General features: G+C 35.7%; 1 protein-coding gene across 3 annotated transcripts in view; it reads right to left on the bottom strand.

Moving 5' to 3' along the window:
* Window positions 1–20,252, bottom strand: part of LOC117106309 (HEAT repeat-containing protein 1-like) — a 40,557-nt gene that overhangs the window by 4,278 nt on the left and 16,027 nt on the right. For all 3 annotated transcript variants that reach the window (XM_033247676.1, XM_033247678.1, XM_033247677.1), the window contains exons 12-38: window positions 19,662–19,757; window positions 18,523–18,611; window positions 17,664–17,872; window positions 16,758–16,879; window positions 16,228–16,419; window positions 15,198–15,420; window positions 14,662–14,816; window positions 14,098–14,272; window positions 13,021–13,205; window positions 12,380–12,547; window positions 11,441–11,674; window positions 10,984–11,115; window positions 10,378–10,469; window positions 10,067–10,219; window positions 9,560–9,803; window positions 9,314–9,442; window positions 7,664–7,909; window positions 6,905–7,025; window positions 6,501–6,729; window positions 5,638–5,761; window positions 4,823–4,966; window positions 3,731–3,949; window positions 3,093–3,220; window positions 2,106–2,205; window positions 1,545–1,697; window positions 1,019–1,153; window positions 209–482 (exon numbers count right to left, since the gene is read on the bottom strand). In XM_033247676.1, coding sequence (XP_033103567.1) covers window positions 209–482; window positions 1,019–1,153; window positions 1,545–1,697; window positions 2,106–2,205; window positions 3,093–3,220; window positions 3,731–3,949; window positions 4,823–4,966; window positions 5,638–5,761; window positions 6,501–6,729; window positions 6,905–7,025; window positions 7,664–7,909; window positions 9,314–9,442; window positions 9,560–9,803; window positions 10,067–10,219; window positions 10,378–10,469; window positions 10,984–11,115; window positions 11,441–11,674; window positions 12,380–12,547; window positions 13,021–13,205; window positions 14,098–14,272; window positions 14,662–14,816; window positions 15,198–15,420; window positions 16,228–16,419; window positions 16,758–16,879; window positions 17,664–17,872; window positions 18,523–18,611; window positions 19,662–19,757 — 4,471 coding nt within the window. The remainder of the gene's footprint in view (window positions 1–208; window positions 483–1,018; window positions 1,154–1,544; window positions 1,698–2,105; window positions 2,206–3,092; window positions 3,221–3,730; window positions 3,950–4,822; window positions 4,967–5,637; window positions 5,762–6,500; window positions 6,730–6,904; window positions 7,026–7,663; window positions 7,910–9,313; window positions 9,443–9,559; window positions 9,804–10,066; window positions 10,220–10,377; window positions 10,470–10,983; window positions 11,116–11,440; window positions 11,675–12,379; window positions 12,548–13,020; window positions 13,206–14,097; window positions 14,273–14,661; window positions 14,817–15,197; window positions 15,421–16,227; window positions 16,420–16,757; window positions 16,880–17,663; window positions 17,873–18,522; window positions 18,612–19,661; window positions 19,758–20,252) is intronic.

Here is a 20,252-nt window from a genome sequence, read left to right as displayed (position 1 = left end):
TCATATATTGTTCTTTAAACAGCTGTATGTTTAAATGCTTGTAACTTCATAAGGAAATGTCCGATTTGAATGATTTTTTTACCATTTTATAGCTATTATTTTACTCTCTAACACTGTATTAATAACGTCTTTGCCACAATGTTTATGTACGGTGGGCTTTAATGTGGTCCACCACGCAAAGCTTCTTGTTATCATTAGTACAACTCACTAGATTTAGTACTGTTGCAGTGATCCAATAACTCGGCACAGTTCTTAATCATGTGACCAGCAAACAGCGTGAAGATGCTTTTCATTCTCTCCGCGAGCATGTCAGTCACCTGGTAGAACGTCAGCAGACGTTCACTTTGGACAGAGCCTCGTGTGGCCCAGTTGTACAGCTTCAAGAACAGTGGTCTGAAGGAGACCTCTGATAGTCTCATGACCAGGCTTAGCAAAGCATCCAAGATATGACTTTCAACTGTTTTAGCTTTCTCCATGTCATCCTATGTAGCATGTAAAAATATGAGAATAAACAAGTAAATTATCAACAGTTTTATTTAAAAATATTATAGAGTCACATTAGTGTTTAGAAAAAAAACTCAAAAGAAAGTAATGAAAGCTGTCTAGTTTCAATAATTTGAAATATTGTAAATTGAAAATATATAATCATGATGACCTGCATCACAATTTTCTGAAAAATGTTTGAAATTAGATAGATGATCATTAAAATCATTAAAATTGTAAGAATAAAATATACTGTTAAGCCATGATATTATTAATCATTCTTATTAAAAAGATTTTATGGTGGTGGTACATGAGTTAAAAATACAGATTTTTTTTTTTTAAATCAAAATATCAGAAAGTCTTGCCCTATGTTGTCTTATCAATAGTTCAGTAGTCAATGTCTCATAGTCTATATTGTTTCTATCAGCATCTATGTTTGTATTGAATATCAAATCTTGTATATTTTATTTCATTCACTTTAAATTTGGAGGAAAAAATATTTTCAAATAAAATTGTAAAAAGAGCAGTAATTTACCTTTGAATGAATGGACCTAAAGTCTAGTGCATTCATGAACAGTGCCTGGAGGGTCCCCATCTGTGCTTTAAGATCTTCTTTACCCAGTAGAGTTACATGTTCTTTCAAGATGGCCATTAGTGATGCAATGCCAGCCTATAATTAAACGACAAATTATATACCAGTTATCATAGATTTTGCTATCTCCCAAGATGATTATAAAATTAATTATTAATAATAATATTTATAATCAATTGAATCATAACATCATGAATAATTTCTCTTTCACAATTTGCCAATATTATCACCTGAATTTTTAAAAGCATTTTTACTTAAAAGCCGTTGGACAGCTTATCTTAAAAAAAATGTTAATTACTAGCTCTACAAAATCCAGATATGCTGCATTATTTAATAAACCCAGTTAACTGATGACTGTAGCACAGTAAATTCACACAAAGTAATTCCCATTATTATTAAACTATTATTACTGTACTATTTCTGAACATGTACTATCATCATCATCGTTAATAAGACTTTTATACTATACCTGATTAGTTGTTACCAAAGTGTCATATACTTGCGAGATCACTGGAAGCAGAACACGAGGTGCCAATGATGCGGCCAGATGGTGAGCTACGGATCTTAGTCGCAGATTCAGTTGACTCTTTGAATCTTCTGAATTGACAGAAAATCTGCAAATCTACAAATTGGAATAATCAAAATAATAATAATAAAATATTTCTAATATAAATAGCAATAATAATAATATTGATAATGATATTAGGAATATCTTCAATTACCACTACCAGCTGCAGCTCACAACTCTTTTTATAAACTGTAACTGTGTCTAAAACCATTTTTCAAAGCACCCTCTAAAAATCTGCGACAGCCAACACCTCTGGTTGATGTCACAGCAATATACACCAGCTATGGCAAACATCAGCCGTGGCACATACGGCTTGTGTTATAAAAATACATTTTTGACATTGTTTGTCCGTGCAGAACTCCTTACGGCAAGCAACACCACTGGTATAAGCATCACTTGTGGCACATGCCAACATGGTACAGATGCCATACATGGCACACAACAACTACAGCACAAACCTACCTGTTGAGTCAGTTGCAGAAGGTATGGATTCAAGAAATGTGGCAAGGTTTCCATAACTCGATATACTGCCATCAACACACTGACTAAATGAAGATCAGAACTAAAAAAAATACAAAAAAATATTATGTCTATAGAATATTTTTGTCTGTCTGGTTTTTTTTTTTGGTTTTTTTTTTTTTTTTTTTTTTGTATATCTTAGTTAATTAGGCCTGTTACCATCAATGTTGATGAGAGGCGGCTACACAATAGTTACTTTATTTAATTTATAAGCCATGAAATACTCGCACCTAGGGCTGAAACATAGCGTGAGCCACTTCACAACCCGTCAACAGTGCAAGCTGGGGTAACTAAGCATGGTTGGCCGAGAATGGTCAGCGTGTGGTTTGAACCCTCGACAACGAGTTTCACAACCTGAATGGAAATCGCTGTGCCAAACCGCCTTCCCATAAGCAAGCATAAACTAATATGGTTTATTATAAAATTTAGAGAAGTGGTATATACTGTATGGATCTAACAGAGAGGTGATTAAATTAAGTCGAAGAGGCCAAATAACAAGGCGAGTCGAATGGACAAAAGGTTAATGCCAGGCCCCGCAATAATACAGCTATAATACCAGCAGTGGTTTGAACGGCACGCTCACCAATGTCTCTGGAGGTAGAGCAAGTCTTCTAGGATAAGGACTATAAACCATAGGCCCAGTGTACACAATTGACTCATGTGCACTAGAAAGTACCCAGTATATCTTTTGATGTAGGGGGTTACCCAGGTGTACTGGTCCATTCCACAGCCCTGCCCTCATCCAGTACAAAAATACACCGAAAAGGTGGTCTGTACTAAAATAGAAGAACAACAAGGTCAGGATTCAAAAATTTCCTTTAACTCACCCATCAAGCATAAAAGAACATTAACAAACTGCAAATTGTTCAGTATTCAGGCACAGGTATTATGGAGTGACTGATCTAGTTTATTAGCTGCTTCTTTACTTACCTACTAGGTGTTTCCTTGGGCTCCAGTTGCTGTAGTAGGGAAGGCATAAAACGAGGAATACTAGGAATAGTGTGAGCTTTCATACACCGCACAACTTCACCTAGCAGAAGACAGGCACTTGAGACAACCTACAGGAAAATGGCAAATGAATATCTCACCCATATCAGTGGTGGCTCCTCAAATTTGCTTACAGGTGTGGGTCTGAACCAAGGGACCGACTAAAGCCTTGGTCAGGGTCCCAAAATATAAATCCCTGGTACCATTAATGGGGAGAGTTTTTATGGCTTAGTATGGCCTGAATTGTGCTTTTAGAACACAATATAAATGGTAACTAGTAATGTGCATATATAATGCGCCTCTTCCTTGAGGTTATAAAGCGCAGTTCTTTTCCCTGGTTATTGGGTCCATATGCTTTAAGTGTTGCTGCTGGCAATCAAATTATTTTTGGTCCGACGACCTTGTTGTGGTGTTGGACAATGGGGTCCATGACTGTTTGACTGGGGGCAGGCCTGTTCAAATTGGGGGGAAAATAGTATGGAGTTTGAAACACATTTTTTTAACCCATAAAAGCAACCACAACTAAAATAAAAGGAGTATCAATTATATATATTTTTTTAATGGTATTTTCATTTCAATACCTGTAAGTTGCTGTTGCTATTTGCAATGATCTGTATGGCAACATCTATCACTGGCCCAAACTGCTGAGGATGACTTGAGCCAGCCAACTTACAGATCAGTTTCAAACTGTAGAGGGCAGTTTGCTGATTGATGAAACTTTCATCTTGATCACTCGAGACATCCGGACTTGACTTCGCAATCAACACTAGATGATCAAGGACCGTAAGCACCATGGACACCTTGAAAATTGATATTATAACACATATTACACAAATCAGTAGTAGAGATATTGCTGGTCACTAGGAAAGGAGTTAATGAAACTGAAACAGGGAGCAAAGGTTATGTCAATATCTCCACGGTTCAGTGCACACACAGTGGCTACCACCAGTTTAGCCGTCTTAGCCTAGCAGCTCTTCCATATCCCTCAAAATGAGAGATATATATAGCATAACTGCCATCCTGCCCTGGCTATTGGGTAAGAAACTTTAAAAATATGATAGGAAACCAACAGTAATGTAAAAGAATTAATGTCATGCTACGGATATATTGTAAACTGATTTTTCTATTGACACAAAAACCATATTTGATGAAAAATTCAGAAGCGGTTAATGAGATACAGATTTTTGAATTTATAAAATGGAGGAAATATGGGCGTAACCACCGTTTTTTCCACCTTTATGGGATTTTTGTTATGTTGTACAATTGTTTTTTCTCAAAAAAGACACAAAAAGCATATTTGGTGAAAAACTCGGAAGCGGTTAATGAGATACAGATTTTTGAATATGTAAAAACTGGGGAAAATAGCAGCATAATCACCTTTTTAACCACCCTTTTTTCCACGTTTTCCTCCTAATTTTAAATATTCAAAAATCTGCAACTTATTGACCGCTCCCGAGTTTTTTGTCAAATATGGTTTTTGAGTCTTAGAAAAATCAGTTTTATAACGTATCAAACAATTTTTGTCCTACAGAGCCTTGTTTTAAGCATATACAGGATAATCTAATAAATCACCAGTAGCATTGATATGAAGCTTATTACACTTTTTTGTATTACATTGTGTCATGCTACAAAAAAAAAAAAAAATCAGCAGTAGAATGTAAACACCAGCTTACCTGCTTCTCATCCAGTGATCCCATATGCTGCAAGATCTTGCTGTTCAAAAGTTGCAGTGCCTTTCTTCGAATGACTGGAGTTGGACTGCTAAGAAGTCCCAGCACTACGCGAACAAATAGATCCATAGACAAGAGTGAATTGACCTTCAAGAGAGAAATAAACAAATTAGAGATGGTGACAAGAGGGTAAAGCCAGCCACTTACTGCATTGCATGGCCGTCGGCCGACAAACCCATCTCCGCTACCTGTAAGCGTTAAACAACCCAAAGCCGTCTACTGATTGTCGGTGGTAGTGCGGATAGGTAGTCACTAAAAATTATCCCTTGCGCGCACGTCGTGGCAATGCGTTCTCCATAGAATCACATCAGCTAACGACGGTTGGGCGCTGTGAATGCCTGGCTTAAGAGAATAGTTTCAAAGGTCTCACCTGGTGTAGTGTCACCTTAAGGCCCAAAAATTATTATAATAGGCAAAACCTTTTTTAGAAAGACACAAAGAGGTTAGTTAGCAGGGGTTTACAATAGGTGTGTACATGACCTGTTCAATTGTGTACTGAGAAATGGTACATAAATTGTGAGTTAGCAATACAAATATTAATTATAATGTGAGCTGGCCCTTGAGCCCTGAAACACATTTAATCATGTGAAGCACAGATAGGCCTATATGTAAAACAAGTTTTATCCCAAGGAATGGGGTGTCATGAGCATAAAATTACTCGCATTTGTCCAACAAGGCGCTATGATATTTCACACGACAATCCTGTTTTAAAATTCCGAATTGTAAACATAAATAATTACAGCAGGCTGTTTTGTTACCTTGTCCATAATGCCATAAGCCTTGTGGATCAATGCCTTCCAAAACTTGACCGTCACCTTCCCAGCGTCAGCTTCCAGGCTTCTAGCTGACATTGTTATCAACTGGAGAGTGGTATCAATGAGGCTAAAATTGCATAATATTAATTAATAATCTATTGTCTTTTAATAATTTTTTAATGTTATATGATTTGATACTCAATTTTAATGTAACCATTTTCTAAGAAATATAATATACAGATGACGATGATAATAATAACAATATTAGGTTTCCCTCTAATTAAAGACCACTCCAATTCAAGACTACTTCCCAATAAAGACCACTTTCCAAATTAACAAATGTCTTTTATCTTCATTGTTCTAATTAGAGGAAAAACCTGTCCCAAAATTGGTCCCTAATTGGAGGGAGACCTGTATTCATAAAAGTTTATTGATGTAAACTGTAACAAAAAAAATGTCAATGATTTTAATGATTCACTTTTTTAACAATTTTCTGGTAGCTTTTAATGTTTTTCTTTTTTTTTATGTTTTTCTTTTTGCGCAATTGTGCAGTTAATGCATTTACTTGTTTTACTGGTAACAAGTGCAAAAAAAGCTAACTTTTCTTAGTATTCCTTGTAATCAAGGTCTCACAATTCTTAGGACTATTGTATGTATCATAATCAATATGTACTGTATGTATGTTTTTGTAAAATTGTATGACCTTTACTAAATAAAGTAACTAAAACTAATATATATTTTTTCCAAGCAGACCAAAAATACTTGCATGTTAGTGGAACAATTCTTTCAAGTAAACCAATGTACTGTATAGTGTTTCAATAAATAGTCTACAGGCAGACTCAATCACAAAAAAAAAAGCAACTTACGTTTGATAGAGGGGATTCAGTGCTTCAACTTCCAACTCGGACATTTCGGCAACTTGACCTACAAACTCATCGGTAGCCAGTAGGGTAATGATGAACGTGACGGTGTTAAATTTGAATTGGCGTAGCTGACGTGCAGAGTGATTCCCAACGTTAAATAGTTCAGTATCACCTTGGCTCCCTGCTTTTGCTGCCTTCAATGTTTTCTTGACTCTTTTTGGTGTTTGTGGTTCTTTGTAAACACAAGAAATCAGTACATTTTAAGTTACCAACAATTGTATAGGCTTACTATCTTTCTTAAACATCATGAAATATATTATTTCATATTTTATCAAATTGGTAATCCATCCTTCAAAGCTGAATATTTTCTACTACTAAATAATCCTAAAAATGATTTATAATCTTACCAACTGGTTTGTCATGCGGTAAAGTAAGCAAATACTTAAGAAGCATGGTGAGCGTGCTCAGTTGAGTGATACATGGGCTTTGATGACAGAGCGACAACGGTAACTTGAAAATGTTTGACAACTGAAATTGTAAGATAACATTAAATTAAATTTCGTAATCACAACACTGCACACAACAGGCATCTTGGGTGTATAGTGACTATATTCATTCACACAAATCACACGGGATACTCCACAAACTAATTCCATGAGTCCACTGGGCCACACTAAAGCGGAGACCTGTTATGCATGTATACTTCTACACAATGTAGACTAGGAAGATGAAAATCTGTAAGAAAGCCGAAACTGACCAGCCTGATCGCGGCAATGTGGTACTGGGTGAAGATATTAGCATCTTGCCTTCCAAAAAAAAAAGAGGAATTGAAGCCAAGAATTTTGAGGACTTTGCAAGAACAGCACTGAAAGAGACTGTAAACAGCCACAGCAGTATTGTTTGATGAGATCTTTAGTACATTTGTTCATGTATTTGGGGCAGTCATTCAAAAAGCGCATATGTTCTGCAAAGCTTTTTTAATAATTTAAAATTTTGCCAAAATTCAATCTGCTAAAAATTGATATCATGAGTTCTCTTCTTTTTTTTTTTTGAATGGCCGTGATGTAGGGTGTAGCCCCTTCGATATCTAGACCTGCCCACTGAAATCAAGGATGCGATACAAGTCCCTGACTATGCTGCGACACTGTGGTTTTCAAGATACATACCTTCTGTTCCTCTTCTTCTTTTCCTTCAACACCGCCAGATTTCTCCACATGGCCCGTTAACAGGAGTACAATTAGCATCCAAAGGTATCTTTTATGGCCTAGCGTTGCCACAAGTTCTGTGAACAGCATCATCTGCCTATGTTCTGGTACATGGGGTAGGGCATCAACAAATACACGTAGAACCATGGCAACAACATTATCTGTACCACCTGTCAGTGTTCCTTCTGGTGTCTCAGTGTCACTAGCCTGATTTTGAGGTAAAGAAGTTAAGAATTAATATCATACTGCCACCTAATCATAATCATAATAATAATAATAATAATAATCATTCTTTATTTGTCCTTGCATTCAAGCTGGAAATCAGAAATTTGGGCTTGGCCCTCTGATGACCCTTGGCAACCGCAGTGCAGTGCTAACTACAACATTTAATAAACACATACGGATACAAACATTTTGCTTAACCTGTCTAACTCTCAATATGAAGGTATTTCGAGGAGCCAAGCAATTAGAATCCAGTTAAAACCACATGCTGGACTGGTCTTCAGCAGACCAATACCTCTTAACCAAGGTTTTCCTCGCCAATTAAGGGCGTTTAAATAATAACATTCCTATAATCTTTGCATAAACCCTTAAGAGTTCTGGCAGCAAAATTAAATTTTTTTAATTGTAAAATAGGATAAGAAATGCAAAATAGTTGGCACAGTGGTTGTCTCTCAACATTGATGTAATGTTTTCTTAAGCAGGGCACTTGATCCACATAACCTGGGAGCTTAGAGAACCAATACAGTGATAAATACCGTAATATTATTGTATTAATAACTTGTCTGTTCATTTTATTAATTTTTTTTTTATTTCATTTTTTTTATTCTGTCCTTTTTTTTTTAATGGTGCCCATGGCCTGAAGTTTTATTCTAAACTTATTTTGGCCTCCTTCCACTCACTTATTCTGTAATGTATTATTATTCTTAGTTCGTTTTACTATTAAGCGTTTGTTATGTATGTTCATGTGTGTGGAAAAATAAATTAAACAAACATTCAATTATTCAGAGATCTACCCAGTCAGCCGTTTTGTTTTCTCAGTGTTGTTCTTCTGGCAACATTTCAAAACCTAATAGTGCCAAACGGTTGGGCCGATTTCAATCCAACTTGAAATCAGATTGAAATTTCAACCTGTAACCAGTGACACCTCCATACTTGGGGTGTTCACCACTTGGGGTAAAAGATCACATAGGGTCAAAACCCCAAAATGAAAGTCTACTTCGGTCACAAAAACATAGCAGACTCTTGTCCTCTGAGCTAAGCTAATGGATGAAGAAGCACGTTCAATGTGTGTGCTGATAGATAGTGAATGTGACACCAAATGTTAAAGTTCAAAGGTCAATTTTTCAAAATGATCCAACTGTGAGCTCAAATTTAACCAGGAATGATTTGACTGGGTTCATGTTCTGTAGCACATAGTTTCTAGTTTTCCATCAAACTTATTGAAAGTTGATTACTTACATGGTTGAACATTTTTAGAGGATTTTTTCTTGATATTTTGGGTGCTAATATATCTGACAAAAAGTAACTGTACGCTTATTCCAACAAGCAGGCAACCACTTTCAACAGTCTCAAATTTTAGTGTTAATTTTTGCATTTTAGGTTTCTTACCTTCACTAGAGTCGGTATAATGGTTTGCACTGTACGCTGAATAACCTGAAAACTGTAGTTATCATCCTGACGTAGCAAGTGCGCCCCCATGAATGTAAAAATAGACATTATGTTATGGAGAACACGTTCCTAGAAGAGAAAAGCAAAACAGTAGTAACAATTGAAATGATGATGATGCACCTGGAAAAGTGCAACCAGTGCTGATGATTGAAATGATGAAAGGAATATTTTTAAGTAATAACTTACTGGAAAAAGTTTTGCCAAAGTTCCTAGTAAGAGGAGGGCATGGTTTTGTGTTTGGGGATTGTCGGAGACTCGCACGCACTGTACCACCAGCTCCACGTTGATCTGATCTTCACTAAGGACGTCTGAAGGGATGGACTCTCCATCAGGTGAGAGATACAAACAGAGGTTCTGCAGTAATGTCAGAACCAATTGTTGAAGGTACTCTACGGACGAGTGGTCTTCACTTTTTGCTACATTCAAACACCTACAAAGAATTCACAGCTAAATTTTAACATCTGTAGATACATTCTCCTTAAGGTTAAGATTGAAAAGAACATAACATTTTGTAATATGATTAACAAAAGCAGGATTTAATATTAGCCTCTACCAAAATAAATTAAATAGTACAAATAATAAATATAATATATATAGTAAATATAGAGTATGATAATGAAATAAAATTTTAAATATAACACGGAGTTCTCATTTACGTGTTTATGAAGAGATAGAAATAATTATGTGACGCACCTTTGAAGTACAGTAAATAAACAGGGTGTCAGAAGTTCGGGATCGTCAATGTGTTTAATCTTGCGCTGTTGTAAAAGCTCCATAACATATGTTATACGTTGAAAAGTCTCTTTATCAATACTCTGTTGCTCTGCGGTGCCTTCTTGCGCAAGTCTGCCATAGACGTGTAAAAATTTATATCAAGTAAATTAATAAAAAATCTATAAGTAATCTGGGACTGAATCACATATCTGAGGAAGTTAGAGCAAGCCTGCACTTTAACAATTTTAAGGTTTATTCACATTTTTTTTCTCATATTTTTTTTTTATTACCTCCTAGCTTTGCGGGTTTCTCGTATTGAGCTCTTTGTGGTAACTTCCAATTTGGTGAATTCATTCTTCAGATGTTTAGAACTTAATGGAAGCTGAAAAATAATTAAAAAAAAAAAATAAGTCAAGGATGACAGAATAATTTCATAATGACGATGCAACACATAAATATTGACTGTCGCTGATAGTCTGAGCGGACAGTCATTCAATACCATACCATCCGTTTACACACGCCTCATCATATTGCAATCTCCATCAAAACACATCAGCTGGTGACCATCTGCACAGTGTGTGCTCAATTTAGCTCTAAACCTTTGTCCACACTATCAAATTTTATGTGAGAAATTTGTGTGGTATGTGCCCTTATATGGGCATGAAGTCACATTCATCTATATTTGATTAATTTGTTTTTTATACCAAGTTTCCTCTTCAGTAAAATGTTACTACCCTCCCTGTATGTATAAACACATTATTAATACACCCAAATATGGGCATATTACATTTATTAATCCCATAAAATTTCATAGTGTAAACAGAGGTTAAGGCAGTTTTGAGTTGTTTCACTAAATGGATCACAATTATTAAATATCGTGCATAAAAATGCCTCACCTTTTTCAGTATCTTCATGAACACTGATGGAACAGATGGATTGGCTGACGACATCACTATGTCCAACACCTTCGATAACATTTTCTCTTGGATTTTGATGGATTCAATAGCAAGGAAGAATGGCTTAGTAAGCTGAATATAAAAAATCAAGTGTATAACTAATTATAAACAATAAACTATAGATATTGGTCTTAAAATTGCTGCTTCATATTTTTGTGATATTTTCATAGTTTTTACTGTATTACAGAATAATTAAAACAAAACAAACAGATAATATATAAGCATTTTGATTGGTCAAATAACTGTCTACAGCACATCCTGAAAATATTCCCAACTCGGAATGAAATAAATTTATAAAAACACAACGGACATTTTATATTCTTTCATCCCCTGAAATGTAAGATAATTAATTTCTTTTTCATCACTAATAAAACAACATATATATATATATACATACCTGACTCAGAGCAATCTCCTGGGGACTTCCTAGGCTACCTGCTAGAAGAACGTCCACGCTCAGAGCCTTGTTGAAGCTGCCCTGACAAGGTCCGTCCATGAGACCTGCTGTGGCAGGAGTGAAATGCTCCAAGATCAGGCTTACGTTGTGACTGTCTGTAAGGCTCAGAGAATTGCTTTCTACCAGTTGTACCAGAAGCTCATCAAGTAGAGCATAGGAATGTGTGACAACCACCTTAACAATTGAAAAATACCGTATTTACTCGCGTATAATAAGACAAGGCTTAAAATAGAAAATAACAAATTAAAAAAACAGGGGTTGTCTTAGAGGAACGACATACAAATTTTCGATTTATTAAATCATGTTCCTCTTATGTGCGGATCGTTTGTAACATGCAAATTTAATACGGCAATGAAGCTGCTAAATGTTAGTATGAATGAATGCAATTTTAAATATGGGGAAATAAGATTTTGATGAACATTTAAAAACTCATAAAATGTTATTTTGGAAGATTGGTCTTGCATTTATCTCCCTTTTCAGCCTGCTAGATGCAGTATCAAGACCATAAGAATTCCGACGATAAAACACGAGGTTCGTCTTATATGCCCAATATACAAAAATTGTCCAAAACACTTCTCAAACAAGTATGCAAGTGTATATATAGGGAATATAAAAATAATGATAATAGTCCATGAGTTATAATGCACCATTCACCTGGGAATCCATTTCAAGGAGCAGACAATTCATCACACTATGAAAAAGTACAAAGGAGATTGTATGTGTTTGTGAAACAGAAAAAAGATTTCAAAATTATAATCAGTAATTTCAAATTTTCAAATTTAATCATTTTGAGACAGGCAGCTGGCAAAATGTTGTTGTTCAGGCCCTCAACCAAGTGCTTAGCCTAGGTATTACCTAAGAAAAGTAACTAATCCATACCTTTTCGTCAGTGCTTCGAAGAGCAATAAGAACAGCATGTTTGACGGACGAGGGTAGGCTTCCAACAAGACAGTGTAGCAATGCAGACAAGGCTGCCTGCTTAGTAACTGACCCACTTCCTTGTTTGGGAGATGCTGTTGACTGTTTATTTATGAAAACACTCAATATCTGTGGTTAGAAAAAAGATTTTTTTGGAAGTTACACATATTTTTCTTTGGACCTTTAAGGAAGAATTGTATGTTGATATACAATAAGAGCATTAGTGTCAATCTCAGCAATGATAACTACAAGTTAGAACTGTCAGTAATTTCATTACATTACATTTCATTTTCATTTGATATAATCTTAAACAGCTTCAATGTTCAATGCTACTAGCTATTCTTATCTAGCCATCCAGGTGCCATAGACTCAAAAATGTTGTACTTCATCCTCAATCATGGTGGTGGACCCTCCGTCTGTTAAATCCCAGCCTGGGCTTCTTTTTTTTTTTCAATTCCTAGATCCAACAACAATTACAAGCATCATAGTATAATAATACTAATAAACAATTAATCTTGATAAATAAATTACTAAAGTATTAGCTTTCATTTAAAGTAAACGTAAACAATACTTAAATAAAAGTTATAAATCTAAAATCTTACTTGTGGTAACTGATTTGCATCAGCAACAATTTCTTCCCTTCTTTTATTTAGATGCCGTAGAAGTAAGCTGTAGGCTGCAAGACAGTCTTTCTCCAGTTTATCCTTCATGGCATGGAGCAGGCTAGCGCCTGCCCTGCGGACTGGCTCAACAGGGCTACAAAGAACCCCAAGCAAGGATGGAAACACTGTTAAAGAAAGGTACATACTTTCATTTACATTGACAGTAGGAATACATGTAGAAGATGAGATGGAATACACAAAATCATAATCCAACAAAATTTAATCAATCATATATGCCAAATCATCATCAGTAATATCATCTTCATGATTGTTAATATTGACAAAAGTAAATAATTCAGCATTCATTCACATTACAACCATAATCATTATCATAATTATTATCATAATCATTATCCACATAATTTATTATTTAACAATATAATCATTAAAAGCTATTTGATTCTCAATTGTTGATTTTTTAATAAATATCATTGTCACTATCACAATCGCCATTGAAATGGTCATACAATCGCCACTGCTGCCAATACAAAATAACCATAAGTAAAAAGTAAATCCTTGCCAAGCCACTATAGCCCATAGGACTGGACATTATCCCCAGCATCAAGTAGTGTGAAGCGGACGAGTGTAATGCTCTCCTGGGGTGGGACCCTGTTCCACCACAGGTTACTCTATCCCAGCAATTTGTTGGTACCCATTGTTACAGCTGGGTAGACTGAAGCAATGTAGATAAAGTGCCTTGCTCAAGGGCACAAGCCAAAACATACAGCATTGGGAAACCAAACCGTTTTCACTGCGCCAAACCGCTTATACTAACAACCATAAACACCTCCAAAAATAAAAACAAATTTGAATTTGATTGAAATATAAAGTCTTATACTAATAACCATGAACACCTCCAAAAATACAAACAAATTTGAATTTGATTGAAATATAAACTCCTGTAGAGACTCCTGTACTTGACAAAAACATGTGACATTCCTAAATATGGTCATGACGACATCACATCATGACCATATATAGGCACATCATGCCAGAGCTTGATATCTGGGTACTTACCAATTGAGTCAGAGGTCAAAAGTGAATGCACTTGTTCGTTACTAAAACCTCTTACTGCTGCTGCAGCAACATTTAAACTGTGGATTTTGAGCACACTTGCTGACATATTATTCAACTGGTCGAGCCAGATGGTGGCGAAAAATTCCCACAAGACCGATGCATTGAAAAGATGTAACTGTGAAAGAATTGAGAAATAGGTATCAAGATTTGAACCCAGAATGCTGTGACTGGAAGATAAGCTACTCACCAAGTTTGTATAAATTATTGTTAAGCTCTGTCTAGATTATCAAATATTCTAATTTGATAGTCTGGAGAGGGCTTTAGTCTTTGTACATTTTTGATGATCCAAATTTATTTTACTTGGACAACACATCGCTGGTATTCAACCAGCATTCTTTAACATATTGCAGATCCTGTTACAAATAGGCAATGGACAAAGACTTAAATTATTATATGTTTCGTTGGTTCTGGATGAATGTTTTCACTAACGGCTCTATATTTTTTTTAATTGTTTTCTTTTTTAGTATGTTTGTTGAGATGCAAATAAAGCAGATCACATCTAACCTTAAACAGCTGTATTGACAAGTCCTTGAATGCTTTGCAAAAAACAGATGCTCGACTGTCGGATACTCCAGCCATGAAAACTGAAAACAACTTCTTAAGGAGGCTGGAATACAGTCTAAGCTCAACATGCTCCGAGTCCAACCACCTGAGGGCAGCTACAGAAAAAGAGGCAATGTACAAAGAGTCAGACAGGTATCAAAATTGACAAATCAATATTTAGCTTCAATGGTAACAAAATGCAAATGGTCACTCATATTCATTAAAATTAACACTGTGCTCATTAACAGAATAACTAAATGCATCCATCAGTCTCTTACAGATAACAAAAGAACAGCCACATCCAAAAGTTGCACTAGTTAAGAAGAGGGCTTTTTTAAACTTATATTTGACATCCAGTGTGCCTTCTTTTTGACTCACAATTTTACATTATCATTACATTGAACACCTGTAAAAATAAATACAATACTCTGCAACTTGCCTAGCTTTGAACCCCTGTTTCGAACAACAATATTACTGAAATCCATTATTTAACTTACTGCAAGAGAAATCATCTGACAAATGTATGCCCTTCACAATGTTGCTGAGTGCCCAGAGAGTTACCTCAGCTAGGCCTATGTCTATCTTGTGTGATCCAACAACCCGCGATTTCTTCTTGTCTACAAGACGCAAACCAAGATTCAGTGTAAAGTGGCTAGGCAGCGCAGCTGCAGCCCAGTTACTAGATATTGCTGCTGGGCCCTCCTCAAGAATGGCTGTCAACTGCAAGCAAAAATTTGAAGAAAATCATTAGTCAAACAAGATTTATCTTTTCAATGTATAAAAATTAATAGAATTAAATACGCTAAACGGTAAATCAAATATTAATATACTCCTCAGAATGTTCCCATTAAGCCGGTTTTACACTAGGCAAATTTATTCATGCAAATCGAAAGCACCGCTCTGATTGGTTGCACATTTTTTTTCACTTCGTAAAATATAGAAATGGTTCAAGCTATTGATTTCGCTAAAGCGAAAACTCTGATCAAAATTTTAATGCGCATGCGCATGATCCGACGCTTTTGATTCGCACAAATAAATTCACTTTGTGTAAAACTTGCTTTAGGACATGTTTTGTTTCAAGGTATTGCATAATATGCTATAATTAAAAGATAATACGTATAACAATTCTGGTATGGAGAAACACAGCCAATAGTGACACAGTTCTGCATTGCGAACATCACACACAACACCATGTGATACCCATTCATACTGAGCAAGGCCACCCAGGCTGTTGATAAGGCTGAGTACCTCCAAACCTAAGCTTCAATTCATACAAGCTTTAAACTTGATGTAACTTTCAAACTTTACAAAGCATATCCTTATTTTAGATGTGTAATCGTATATTGTCAAGTAGATATTCCGAGCACAATTAACATATGCAAAGCTTTTGTGTTTTTATTATGATTTATATTAATCAGCAATTATTATCATTATTATTATTATACATCAGATGAAAAAGCTATGCTTTACTACAGCTAAATGTTTCAGGTTCAAATCCTGGTGGTATGTATAATAAAATGCAATTACCTTCTTTCCTTTAACTGCACAGATCTTGATTACTTCTGGTTCAAGAAAACTGACAATTTGCTGACACATTTCCATTCTCTCCACGGCATTCGTCATATGCTGTATCGTACTTGTTGCAATAGCAATGGCTAAAAATCGCAAAGGCTTTATACTGCCCTCTTCCTCTTCAGCACAGCAATAAAGAAGGTTAGTCTGAAACACATTCATGTGATCAATTAATCATCTACAGAGAGCAAGTCTCAGCAACCATTAAATTAAATTAATAGGTGAAATGCAGTAACATATGATTCGTACAATAAAATTAATTGAATAAAGTCTTGAATTAAAGGGGAGGGGTCTGATGGAGCTTGTAGGTGAAGATCAATGATTAAGTAAGAGAACACTAGCTTGCAAAATAAGGTGATTTGAGGTTATTTTCATCTCATTGAGTGTGATTTTTTGTTTTAAACATTTTCAGAGTAGGGGGTGCAAGTTATTTTATAAGAGGGGGACCCATAGATACACCACTTTGAACAGGTGAACAAACTTACAAGCCTTAGACGATCTTCTTTATTTATGGTTGCCATGTTGGTTCCTAATAAGTTAACAAGGGACTTAGTCAGTTGGTACACCTTCTCAGCATCGCTGTCATCCCCATCTACAGTTGTATACACTAAATGAAAAGAGAGACAAAACGATTAAATAATAGAGTTCGCCCTCCAATTCGAGACCCCTCTACTAAGTTCCGAGACCCCCCTAATTCGAGAACACTTTTTCAAAAAACCAAATGACAACTGTCAATCTTTTAACACAAAGCTAACCGTCTAAGTTGAGACCGAATGCCACGTCCACCCCAAATTTTCAGGTCTGAAAGTGATCTCGAATTAAAGGGCAAACTGTAACTGAAACTCAGATTGTTCTGAATAAGTTGGTTATTGTAGTAGTCGCTGATGATTGGTTGTTTTTGTCAGTTAATTATTTTTGTCAGTTGGTTGGTTGGTTGGTTGGCTGGCTGGCTGGTTCTCTGTTGGCATCAGTTGGTTTTTGTTGTTAATAGATAGTTGGTGTCAGTTAGTTGTTGGCAGCTGGTTGTTGGCAACTTAGTTGTAGGAAACTGGTTGCTGGGTTCAGTTGGGTTTTGGCATAAGTTTTCATTGTCAGTTATTTTCAGGTGGTGGGTGGTTGTCAATGTCAGGTGAGTGTTGTTGGTTGTGGGAGGTTTTTGCTGTCTGTTAGGTTTCAGTGCTAATTGGTTGTTGGTGTTAATTGACACTGTCAATTAGTTACAATATCGGTTGGTTGTTGGTGTCGGTTAAATTGCGGTAGGTTGAATTGGTATTGGTGGTTGATGAAATCACATGGTGCCAGTCAGTTTTTTGAGTCAGTTGGTTGTTGGAGTCAGATTGTTTGTTTCAGGTAATTGTTGGTATCAGTTAAAAAAATTAAAAACTACATACCAGATGCTATGTTTGTCAACAAAGCATGATGAGAGGTCATCGCTGCATTGAGTATGATCTGGGTCAGTTTCAACAGAGCAGTGAAATTCTGAGTAGTAGGGAACAGGTAAGGCAGAAGCGTTACCATTGCCCTGTCTACTATATCAGTGTTATTTGACCAGAGATTGGAAGTGGTGAGTAACGTTAATACCCTCTGCCCAACTTTATACCTAAAGCCAAGAAAAGGTGTTTATAATCAAGGATAACATTTCATAATCATTATTGTTACATTCATTTTACCTCCGCCAAAGGAGGTCATGTACAGTATTCACCACTCACTGTCTGTCTGTCTGTCTGTCTGTTAGCAAGATTACATAAAAGTTAGTGATTGAATCACCATAAAATTCATTGGAATAGTACATTTGATAATTAAATTTTGAAAATGAAAAGTCAAAGGACAAGACCAAGGTCAGAAAATTTATTTTTTCCCCCAAGCATAAATGAGAATAATGTAATAGCCTGGCTGTGCATTGTCTGGTATTCAGGCACAGGGAGAAAAATAATGGAATTGCCCATCTTTAATTCAAGCACAGGGTGGAGGTATGCACTCTATGGACTGACTGCTCTAGTTGTTACTACAGTGTTAAGATAAAACTATTTATTTGGTTGTAAGCATGGTTCATAAATACAGGAATTTAGCAGCACCTTGCTCTAGAGTCAGGCCGCTTGTGTTCGCGTCTCAAGGATGCTAGTGCGAACAAAGCTATGTTCCAACACTGTGCAATATCGTAACTAAACCTATGTCTATAAATAGACATTAGTTGTCACTAATATTCATTACATGCCTTCAAGACTTCATACTAAATGTTGTAATACATACCAAGCGGCGTCTGTACGCCCTCGCCATTTTCTGAGAATTGCAAGCAGCGCTTCGAACAGTTGCTCAGTAGGAAAACAGCAAAGCAGGCTCTGTGAAAAATTGTAATATGATAAAAAAATATGAAATGAACAACAGTATAATTAACTGAAGCAGGTATAAGCCTACACACCCCCACAAAAATTGGCTGATTTTGGATTACATGACAAAACAAAAATGCAAGTAATAGATATGAACACAGACTAGCTAGCTAAGCCAAAGCCTAGGACAGAGACCTGGAAATGCAAGCATGGTAGGCCTTACAAAGAGACCTTTTTTGTATCAAAACAAGCTATTTCTATGACAATTTTTCTAGTTTATGACCAAAAGGCATACGTGGTAACGACAAGCCAAACCTAGTCACTCCTTGCACATAATCAAGTTTTAGTGATACAGGGTTATAAAATGGTAAAAGAATCATTTAAATCTGACATTTTGTTATAAAGTTACAGGAGTTCAAACATACAGCTGTTTAAATACAGTTTTTGAGAAATCAGCCTTCAAAATTTACGATTTCAGAGCTTTCTCAGGCAGAGACCATCAATAAATTGTTAAAAAATGTTGTATAATGTTGAAAATTGAGAAAATAATAACATAGTATGATGTATAGAATACTATGTTATTATTTCTCAATAATAACATAGCATGATGTATAGAATATATTTTTTAAATGTTGACATTCCTATATGTTTTGGCCATTAAAGTCCGGTTTTCTTAAAATCGCTGCCACTATATTGTCACTATAGTGTTGTCACTGCAAACATTGTACTGTGTTGCAATCCCTCACGCAATTGGAAAGGCTCCTTAATTCGACCGACCAATACTGTGTAGCAATCGTATGGAAACCAAGCTCATCTCCAAAAAACGATTTGTGAGCAGTGAATGATTTGGCTTGTCTTCACCACATATATTAGCCTAAATAGTGAAATATTATTGCACAAGTTTCACAAATTATTACACTAGTAACAGGATTAGCTTATCTGATTAACTTCACTTTGAACATAATTAGGAGTTACATTTTCTTTTGATGGCCGTCTACCTGAATTCAACAAAATGTATCAATTTTTAAATTGCGAGCAGGAAAAAAAGCGAAATTAACTCACCTCTTCACACCACAATGCTGCAAGTATTACGTTGGCATCATCATCATTCATTCTTGCAATGACAGAGCTCACAAAAAAATCATCAATATTTGCACCCTGCAAGAAAAATCATTTGTAGGTTATACTCACTTGTTCCCTTTGACGTTCTTCGTATTCTCTATTTCTCCCTCACTCCTGCCTATCTGAGTTACTGCAACACTGTTTGGGGAAACACCTACTCATCTAACTCAAGTACAAATAAGTTCAAAAAATTCAAACTGGCGCTCCACCTCGATCTCACTCTTCTATTTCATTCTCTAATCTCAATCTTGTAAAACTCGCTGATATAAACTACCTTCATCCATGTTTATTATGTAACATATTCAAATCTAATTACTCAATTTATAATTACAGTACGCAAAATGGATCTGATATTCATACACCCACCCACCAACTAATTATTTCCAGCATAACTTAACATTTTCCGGCCCTAAAATTTGGAATTAGTTACCCTTTCATTCAATTAATGCCTCTTCCAGTAACATCTTTTCTAACCAGCTCAAAAAACACTTAATTATATTCATTTTATTTTCTATTACATCTTCCTTAACC

Source organism: Anneissia japonica, unplaced genomic scaffold (assembly GCF_011630105.1).
Source record: "Anneissia japonica isolate Jap-2015-1 unplaced genomic scaffold, ASM1163010v1 scaffold287767_len825999_cov190, whole genome shotgun sequence".
Lineage (NCBI taxonomy): Eukaryota > Metazoa > Echinodermata > Crinoidea > Comatulida > Comatulidae > Anneissia > Anneissia japonica.
The sequence above is the reverse complement of the archived record's forward strand: the minus strand, read 5'-3'. Positions and strand labels throughout refer to the sequence as shown.